This window comes from Mirounga leonina, unplaced genomic scaffold, assembly GCF_011800145.1.
Source record: "Mirounga leonina isolate KUSES-001 unplaced genomic scaffold, KU_Mleo_1.0 Mir_376, whole genome shotgun sequence".
Lineage (NCBI taxonomy): Eukaryota > Metazoa > Chordata > Mammalia > Carnivora > Phocidae > Mirounga > Mirounga leonina.
The window spans coordinates 1,466,776-1,476,873 of record NW_023270718.1 but is presented as its reverse complement, the minus strand read 5'-3'; the positions used below and the strand labels follow the sequence as shown (position 1 = coordinate 1,476,873).

The 10,098-nt window shown below is 44.8% G+C and overlaps 1 protein-coding gene across 1 annotated transcript in view; it reads left to right on the top strand.

Annotated features, from left to right (window-relative positions):
* The first annotated feature begins 304 nt into the window (after window positions 1-304).
* The window catches only part of ZNF229 (zinc finger protein 229), an 11,100-nt gene continuing 1,306 nt past the window's right edge, over window positions 305-10,098 (top strand). The window contains exons 1-4 of the mRNA XM_034986712.1: window positions 305-946; window positions 1,125-1,183; window positions 7,395-7,521; window positions 9,107-10,098. The exon at window positions 9,107-10,098 is cut by the window's right edge and continues 1,306 nt beyond it. Of these exons, the coding sequence (XP_034842603.1) occupies window positions 913-946; window positions 1,125-1,183; window positions 7,395-7,521; window positions 9,107-10,098 (1,212 nt within the window). The 5' untranslated portion in view covers window positions 305-912. The remainder of the gene's footprint in view (window positions 947-1,124; window positions 1,184-7,394; window positions 7,522-9,106) is intronic.

The following is a 10,098-nucleotide window of genomic DNA, read 5'->3' as shown; positions in this document are numbered from 1 at the left end:
TTAGGCTTTAAAGTCATCCTGTGTGTTTTATTTTATTCATTTACAACATTATTCTAAGTAAGAGTCCGTAAGTATCAACAGACTGCCAAATCAGGCCATAGAACAGAAAAGATCACAAACTCTGGTTTAGAAGACCTTTGCTAACCTGAATCTTGATTTATAGAATCCTTGAGGACAGGGATTTTTTTTTTTAAGTTTATTATTTTTATTTTTATTATTATTTTTTGGTTATCTCTACACCCAACGTGGGGCTCAAAGTCATGACCCTGAGGTCGAGAGTAGCACGCTCTTCCCACTGAGCCAGCCAGGCGTCCCGAAGACAGGTATTTTTCATCGTTTTTATTTCTGCAGTGCTCACAGTATCGCATGAGTAAAGCGTTCACACTCCAGATTCTCCTTCACAAAACACATGTCTTGCGTCTGTGGCGTCTGCACCCTTCTGTAGGGCCCTGTGTCTCACTGGAACACTTCTGCTGATAGGCCCTCCCGCAAAACTTCTCGGACTGTCTTCAGCCATCTGCAGTGTCCTTGACCCTGTGGACCATGAGTCTCTCCAGAGCAGGGACTATGCATATGGTGACTCAGTAAGCGTCCACCAAACGAATGGTATTCAGAGGGTGTGCACCATACTGGAGACCCAGAGCTGTGGGGGCCAGAAGAAAGGACTGGATAAATTCGAGTTCCCCTCTTGAGCCCACAGGTCCCTGGAACATGGGAACCAACCAGGCTGTGGAGCGTGAAGGTGGAGGCAGGTCCTTCCTTCTGAGCCCAGGGAAGCCATGTGATGCTCCTTGTCAGAACTTGGGGAGCCTCAAGAATGAAGAAGGCCCGGATCTTCTGCTTCTCCGGATTAGGAAGATCAGAGGAGAAATAAAAGTGCTTCCACTCTGGGAAAACTTAGGAGAGGCGATCATGGAGACTTGGACCTCAAGGCCTGGGGAGAGAGGTGAGAGTTCAGGAAGGGTGTGTGGCGGGGGAGGATCGGAGCCGAGTGTGGAGAGAGGACAAGTGAGGTGGAGGAGAAGAATCCAGTGTGTGAAGCAGCAGACCTTGCTGGGGTCTCAGGTGATGGTCCGTGAGCCCAGGCGGGAGCCCCCTCGTCTCATGGCTTCCTTCTCCTGCAGCTGTCCGCTCTCAAGCCTCAGCCCTTTCTCAGGATGGGGAGGACAAGACCGAGTTTCAGGTGGGTTGAAATCTCTTTTCTCTCCAGAAATAACACGCCAGGCATCAGAGTGTAAAAATATCCCCCTCCCTTGGTAAAAGGGAACAGAGAAAACAATGTATTGGGCGAGTAATGACATTGCTCATTGCATTTATCCACAAAGTAGCCATGTGAGAGAGATGATAGGATCCGGGGTTAGAAAGGAAGAAATGAGCAGGGAATCCTGGATTTGAACCTGGGTCGGTATGGCTGTAATTTGCCATTCCTCTCTACATGCTCCTCCCAATAAATAATCATTTCATCTCAGGGCCTGAGCCTAAATTATGCAGAGAGGTGACTCTCCAGATAATGAATTCTTCTTCTCTTAGTTTTTCTCCTCTGTGGACCTTTCTGTGATTCATTTACAGATGTTATAGTCTCCAGATTATACACCCTACCAAAAAGTACCCCATGAACAAGGTTAAAAGAGAGCATAATCGGGGAAAAGACATTTCATCTATGACAAAATTATAAATTATAGTATCTTTATTTTTGAAAGAGAGTTTCAAATGCCCAAGCCTTCTTGTTCAGAAAGGAAGAAAAGAAGAAACACAAATGGCCAATAATTATATGAAAAGATGATCAACCTCTATTAGTCAAAGCAGTACAGATTCAAACAAGGTAGGATTCTTTTTTTTTTTTAGCAGATGACCAAAGATTTGAAAGATCAGCATTCACTGTGAACCCAGTGGAGAAACAGGTACTTGCACACATTTGCAACTTTCTGGAAGTTCCGCATGCGTCTCCTCCAATATTCCCCACTCTACAAGTTCATTCTAAATCAGAGCAAGTGTCTGCAGAATGATCATTGCAGTGTTGTTCATAACAGCAAAGAAAGAAAAAAAATGTCATGGAGTGGAGTCCATGTCCATCCATTGGATTGGTGGATTATTATGGTTTCACTTGTTCTCTTGTCTAGATTTTGTGCTGCTCTCCGATGAGATAAAGTGGATGAAACTATTAGGATGTAGAAAGATGTGCACATGCTCATGCTTTCTCTCTCTCTCTCTCACACACACACACACACAAATACACACACACACGGTAGATACATGCCTACGTGTTAACTTTTCCTTTAAGTCGAAAGAAAAAGAAATCAAAGCAATTGTAAAATTTTAAGTACATATTTTTTCAGCACATATGAGATTATTTTATAAAGCTTTCTTTTTTTTATGGAAAGACATAGAAAAAATTGGAAACTTTGAGTCATTTTTATATTATGCTTTAATTTTAAATGTTACTGATGAACTTCCTACTCTGAGGGCTGAAGAAATGAACACTTCTTTACTTCCCACTGTCTCCCGATATGATGCTGTTTTTACTGTCATTACCTTCTGATTTGTCACCACCGATTCCCACAGTGGACTTGTCTCAGTTCTGTGTCTAGAGGTCATTGTCCACCACGTGTCCTTTTTACTCGTTTCTTCATTCCTGCCTTCATTTTGATTTATCTGTTGGTTGCCTTAATGTCACTCCACAATTTGCTTTTCCCAGAGAAGACTTGTGGAGGCTGTACGCACTGAGCATTCCCATGCTGAAGAATGTCTGTTCCCTTTATGGCCAAATGGCAAATTGCCTAAGCTGAAAATTCTTCATTCATACCTTGAGAACTGGCATTCAGTCTTGGGCTGGTCTTTTTCTCATGGCTTCTCCATTCATCTTCTGGTGAACAGAGTTTATTCTGACTTACTAGTTACTTTAGCATTTTTTTCCCCCCGGAAAGGTCTGTTGTGTTTATATTGACAGCAGCTTGGCTGAGTGTCATTTGCAAGGGTCACCCCTTTCTGCCCTTGCTCTGCGATCTTCTGACATTAATTCTTTTCCTGCCTGGATGTCTACTGTTACTATTATTTTATTCATTTGGACCTCCTGGAACTCCTGTTATTAAAGGTGTAACTTCTGGATCTATCTTCCCTATCCTTTACCTTTTATTCTCTTTGGAATTTTCCATCATATTCCAGGAGGCTGCTCTGCTTCATTCACTGGCTTCTGCTTCAGTGATGTTCCTTCTTCTGGTTAGCGCATCTCTTGAGGTTGTATTTTCCCGTAATCATAGCAGTGATTTTTTTTTTTTTACACACTTCTGAGAATTCCTTTTTTTTTTTTTTTAAGATTTTTATTTCTTTATTTGACACAGAGAGAGAGCACAAGTAGGCAGAGCAGCAGGCAGAAGGAGAGGGAGAAACAGGCTCTCTGCTGAGCAGAGAGCCCGATGCGGGGCTCGATCCCAGGACCCTGAGATCATGACCTGAGCCGAAGGCAGATCCTTAACCGACTGCGCCACCCAGGTGCCCATACACTTCTGAGAATTCTGATTAAATTTTTTTTGGCAAGATTTTCCCCCAAGGCTTTCTCAGTACTAAACATTTTTGCTAATCTGATGGAGCTGGGTGCGTGGCTAAGACCTCTCATGTATTTCGCAGTTCGTCCCACAGTGGGTGCATGATGACCATCTTCCATATGTTTGCTGCAGTTGTGTTTTCTCATCTGAGGATTGCTTATGAAAGGCTTTCGCCCATTTGCTTTAATTAATGAAAGGAGCTCTTTCAAGAGTTGGGTTGTTAACTCACCCATCAAAAGTGTTAACAGTTAACTTTCAATCTTGACTTTGTGAATGGTGAGTTGACCATAAAGAAGTGTAACATTTTCGCCTAGTTAAATGATTTGTTAGTTCCCTTTTGAAAATCTGGTTCCATATCTAGCCTTACCCGTTCTAAGCTTAATCACAAAAAGGCACGTAAATGGGTTTTTATTTAGATTTTAAAAACGTTTTAATCTCTAATATGGCTGTAACTTGTTTTTGTAAGAGGTGTAAGGTTGACAATTTCATTTTCTTCAAGATGGATAGCCAATCATGACGGTGCCATTTATTATATTTATCATTCATTTGCAGGTCAACTAAAGTACTACTCTTATCATTTATGTATTTTGTATATATTTATACATGTACATGTATATGTATTTAATAGGTATATATATATATACCTATAGGTATATACACATATATATATATATATATATACATACACATATATATATACCTATATATTGACTTAGCTTTCCTCTAATGGGACTGTTCCTGCATTCTGTACTCTGGTCCACTGAGTTACTTGTATGTCTCTGTATTGTTTTACTATTTATATTGAATATGTACTTTTTTTTTTTTAATATTTTATTTATTTCACAGAGAGAGACACAGCGAGAGAGGGAACACAAGCAGGGGGAGTGGGAGAGGGAGAAGCAGGCTTCCCGCTGAGCAGGGAGCCCAATGCGGGGCTCGATCCCAGGACCCCGGGATCATGACCTGAGCCGAAGGCAGACGCTTAACAACTGAGCCACCCAAGGTGCCCCTTGAATATGTACTTTTGAAGTTCAGAAGTTATTATTCCTCCTTTCCCTATTCATCCAGCAAATATTTGTTGGACACCTACTATGGGCCAAACATTATTCTAAGCCCTGGTGATATATCAGAGAGCAAAACAGATAAAACGCCCCTGCTTTCATGGGGCTGGCATTCTAGAAGGGAGAGAGGTAGCAGAAAGGTTAAAAACAAGATCACTGCTCTCAAGTGTCTTGAGGGGCTTAGGCCAGGTGAATTGAGAGAAGGTTCCTGCAGTCATCCAAGCAAAGGCTGATGACGAGTCGGATTAGAGAGGTGGAAGTTATGACGGGGAGAAACGGAGAGATTTAAAGTCTACTTTGGAATAATAATTGGCAGAATTTTTTTTTTTTTTAATGAATTAGATGTAGGAAATAAGAAAAAGGAAAGAATCAAGGCTGCCTTGAAGGTCGATGGTACTTGTGTTTACCCACGTTGGGGAGGTCAGAACTATTTGGGAGGAAGGACTCACTTCTGATTGGGCTGTGTCTGCTTCACGATACCTTTAGACACCCAGGTAGTGGTTGGAGTCACCAGGGCTCAGTGTAGACAGCAGGGCTGGATTTAAAGATTCGGGAGATAGTGGCAGGTCTACATCGGTTTAATTAATTGTCAGAGCGCCTCTGGCCCAAGCTTTCTCCGGACCGTTACACTGCCTCTAGTCTTGGGATTGATCTAGGATTGTGCTTGGAAGTGTGCTCTCTTGGTGGCACTCCTTTTCCAAAATGGGGAGGTGGGTTCCTCTGGCCTGGCCCCTCTGATCTCACTGGGGCAGCAGGATAGTAGAGTGGTTTCCGCATGGTTAGCCAGGCTGCCGGAGTTCAATCCTGACTCACCTCTTGTTAGATGTATGATCTTCGACAAATAATATTCCCTTTCTGAGACCCCAGGTTTCTCATCAGTGAAGCGGAGATAGCACTTGTCACTACCTTGTGAGTAGTTACTGATAGTAGAGCCGATGAGAAAACATTCCCGACACTCCAGAAAGTTCTCATTTTCCATGAGTTCTGTGAGGATTAAGTGAGATCAATCATATAAAAATACTTAGGCTAGAGGGACGCCTGGGTGGCCCAGTCGGTTAAGCATCTGCCTTCGGCTCAGGTCATGATGCCAGGGTCCTGGGATGGAGCCCTGCGTCGGGCTCCCTGCTCGGGGGGGGGAGTCTGCTTCTCCCTCTGCCGCTGCTCCCCCTGTTCATGCTCTGACAAGTAAATAAATCTTTAAAAAATACTAAGGCTAGAGCCTGCCTTACAGTAGTTTTTCTGTAAATATAAGGTATTAATATCATCTGCTATAAAGACTCATTTCTGGTGCTCTGGTGACTCACACCTTGGCCTTTATAGTTGTTAAGGTTTAGTGGCTCTGGAACTAGACTCTGCGTTCAGCCTGAACTAGACCTCTGTCTCTAACTGGCTGTGAGACCATGGCCAGGTTACTTTACCTCCTGGTTTAGGGGTTCCTGAGACCACCCCCATGTTCAGAGATTTGCCAGACCCAAGGGGCTCAGTGTGTAGTTGTATTCAGGGCTACGATTTGTTAGAGCAGCATACCTGTTTGCACCTGGCTTCCTCCAGACTTCACCCCACAGGGCTTTTCCCTTTGCTGATTTTGCTTTGTTTTTTCAACCCCACTAAGTCTTAGCTTGTGTAGATGTTGCAGAATTTTACTTACACTCATTACTAATTTGAAATTACAGTAGTTAATTCATTCTTGATATTGAATGTGTACAAAGAAGCACATCCTTTGTGTTTTATTATTTTTGAACATTGTATTCCCGTGTAATTAGCCTTTAAAACAATCCTGTGTGTTTTATTTTATGCATTTACAACATTATTCTGAGTAAGAGTTCGTAAGTATCACCAGACTGCCAAAGGAGGCCATGGAACAGAAAAGATCACAAACTGTGATTTAGAAGACCGTTGCTAACCTGTGTCTTGATTTATGGAATCCTTGAGGACAGGGATTTTTTTTTTTCAAGTTTATTATTATTATTATTATTATCTGGTAATCTCTACACCCAACATGGGGCTTGAACTCATGACCCTGAGATCAAGAGTAGCATGCTCTTCTGACTGAGCCAGCCAGGCTCCCCGAGGACAGGGGTTTATAATCACTTTGATTTCTGCAGTGCTCACAGTATTGCATTAGTAAAGCATTCACACTCCAGTTCTCCTTCACAAAAAACCTTGGGCCTTGGCTCATAACTGAGGATGACACAGCACGATTTGAAGGGCCTCATCTGGTTCTGGATACGGTTGCATAAACACCCACTGGTTGCTTCTGTTCAGCGAGGACATGGAGGCCCGTAAAAGGCATGTGTGTGGAGGGGGTGGGGGGTGAGGGCAGCAAAGAGCAGGATTTGCCCAACTGCTGATGGAGGGGCGAGGGGCTGGTTGGTGAAGAACAGTCATTCTGGCCGAGAAGGTGGTTTTGGGGTGTGTGCAGACATGCGCACTCTAACATTATGCACTGTTGGTACAGTCGCTGTGGAGGAAAAGCTTAGGTATTCTGCAAGTTAGAGTCAAATTGTAAAATGAACAGACCGTATGACTGAAGCATTGTAATTCTATGGAATTGCCTTCAGAAGCGCTTACTTACACTGAGCCAAGAGTAGTTAGCGTTCCTTGCTTTGCTCTTTGTTAACCATGGAAGATCCGTTGGTTAGAATCGACATTATTGGCATCAGACATTAACAAAACTTGGTTTGACCTGCCAGATGGAGCAACTTCCTGCTTGCTTGCCTACTCTTCCTAGTGACTCCAATTTTACCTTTCATCTGGCGGGTGTTTGTGTTAATGGTGTTTCACGTTTTAGGAGCCATTGACCTTCAGGGACGTGGCGGTGGTCTTCACCGAGGAGGAGCTGAGGCTGTTGGACCGCGCCCAGAGGAAGTTGTACCGAGACGTGATGCTGGAGAACTTTAGGAACCTGCTCTCTGTGGGTAAGGGAATGTCTGGGTGATCGACACTTAACCTTGATTGGAGTGTTCTTGTTCCCTGGGGAGAGGGTATTTCTGGTCTTTGTATACAGGTTAAATCCCATTTTTTAAATAGAACTGTTATAAAGTAGTTTCATTTGGCCAATCTCGAATCTTTTCTCTGCCTGTCCTTCAAAGGCTTGAAAGTCATGGAGTTAGGGCTACATTTTCTGATTACTTTTTGCACCTCAAAAATGCGCCTAAGCCTTGTATTTTCAGGGCAACAACCTTTCAAACCTGATAAGATACCGTGCCCTTTGGAAAAAAGGCAGAAAGGCTTGGGTAACAGAGAAAATCCAGGAGATGCACACCCAGGCGAGAACCGTGGAGCCTGGAGTCCTGAGCAGGCAGGGAGGGGGTAAGCTTGTCACGTAAGGCCCCTTCCAACCCTCGATCTTCCCTGGGGATACCACATACCGTTGTAGGTGATTGTTCTGTGACCTCATTTCTGCTACTCAGTTCCCACCTTCTCATGATTCCTTCATGCTTTCCTTCATCCTCCACATACCCAGAGTGACAGAGGGGGTCCCTGCACTTGCCTCCCTCTGATAGAAACAGCCGGGCAGTGTAAGATAAGCCAGTTAACTCCTATGTCCTATTTATATCCATTGAGCCCATTTAACTCCTATATCCTAGGCATCCTCAGTTATAAACAGTTTTGTGTTATTTCGGCCCTTGAAGGTAAAAATCACCAGTAAAGAATATCAAAAAGCATGGATAGATTTTTTTTTTTTTAACTTAACCTGGACGTACACAGTAAACGTGACAATTTGATGACTCGCAGTCCTGTGACAGGGATATGTTGAATATTTCTATGCCTCCGTGCCTTGTGTCATGTGGATTCCTAACTGACATGCTCCCAGAAGACCAGGACACAGCTGCTGCACTTTGGAGGATTCGGTGCTTCCTTCCTCCCCCGGGTTCAGCTCACACATGCCCAGAATTAGAGTCACTCTGGGAGACAGCGCTAAGTGCGGCCCTAAAACCAGACTTCTGTGTTTGACTCCCCACCCTCCCCTTCCACACAGCATGGTGGGGTGACTGCACCAGGTTACTCACCCTCTTTGTGCCGTGGGTCCCTCATCCATAAAGCGAAAATGGTAAGGGTCCCCACCTCAATGTTATTCTGGAGGTAAAAGGAGTTAGTGGGTGTATATCGTCAGCATATAGGGAGCATTTCAATAATGTATATCGTCAGCATATAGGGAGCATTTCAATAATGTTGCATATTATTGTTAACAACAACAGCAGTAAGTGGAGAAGTGAATTTTCTCTGCAGAAATCTGTTGGGAATTTCTTGCTTGGCAAGTAGATGATGAGACGTAGTTTGTTACTAGTAGGATCATATTCACATTTAGCTTCAACGCTTGTTAACGGGAACCTCTTCCTTTTTTTAGACATAAAAGAAGTGCTCTGGTAGTTACGATACACACAGGTGAATTTTGCTCTAGGCTTATTACTGGCCCGAGTCCGAAAGCATGACCTGGCTTGAGATCCCTGAGCCAATCTTGTATTTGTTCTCATCTCTGAATTGTCTCTCACCTCATAGGAGACAAGAATGAAAAGGAAATGGAGTATATTCAAGAAAGAGAATTGAAGTGCCTTTCCTCCAGAGAGCTCTCCTACTGGAAAATCTGGGAACAGGTGACTGGTGAATTAACTGGGAGTCAGGATCATAGAGTAAATCTTCAAGGGAAAAGTTTCCAATTCTCGGAAGACGCTTCTCCCTGCCAAGGGTGGGAAGGAGCACCTGCTCAGGGTTCACACATTGACCATCTGGTGGGCAGTCTACAGAGACCCATCGGCTCAGAAAATCGAGAGTTTCCACCCTGGAAAGCTGTAAGATGGGTATCCGCTCAAGATTCTTGGATGAAAGCCTTTGTGAATGAGCCGTGGAACATTCGCGAAAGGTGTAAAAAACTTGACAGGCCTGATACAATATATAAGCATGAGGGGGACAGTTACGGCTTCAGCTGGATAGCACGTTGTCACGATGACCGCAGATTACCCGAAAGAGAGAGACCCTGTAATTGCGATCAGTGTGGAAAGGACGGCGTTAAAAAGCTGATACCTCATCGCCCTAGCCCCCAGGAGTATGACCGGAGAAGAAATGACTGCGGACACGGCTTCAGGGAAGAGTCACACCTTCCCACTCATCCAAGAGGGCCCTCGAGAGAGAAACCCCATAAAAACGAGGTCGGTCCGGCCTTGAGGCCGACCGCCCACCTCGAGAGACCTCAAAGGCCTCCCTCGGGCGAGAAAGCCTCTGAAAGTCAGGAGTGCGGCCGGGGCCCGAGGCCGAACCCGCGGCGGCCCCGCCGGCCCCGGGCCCCTGCGGGGGACATGCCCTACAGCTGCGACGTGTGCGGGAAGGGCTTCCGGTACCAGTCGATCCTCCTCGTTCACCAGGGCGTGCACACGGGCAAGAAGCCCTACGCGTGCGAGGAGTGTGGGAAGGCGTTCGGCCGCAGCTCAAACCTGCTGGTGCATCAGAGGGTGCACACGGGCGAGAAGCCCTACAAGTGCGCCGAGTGCGGCAAG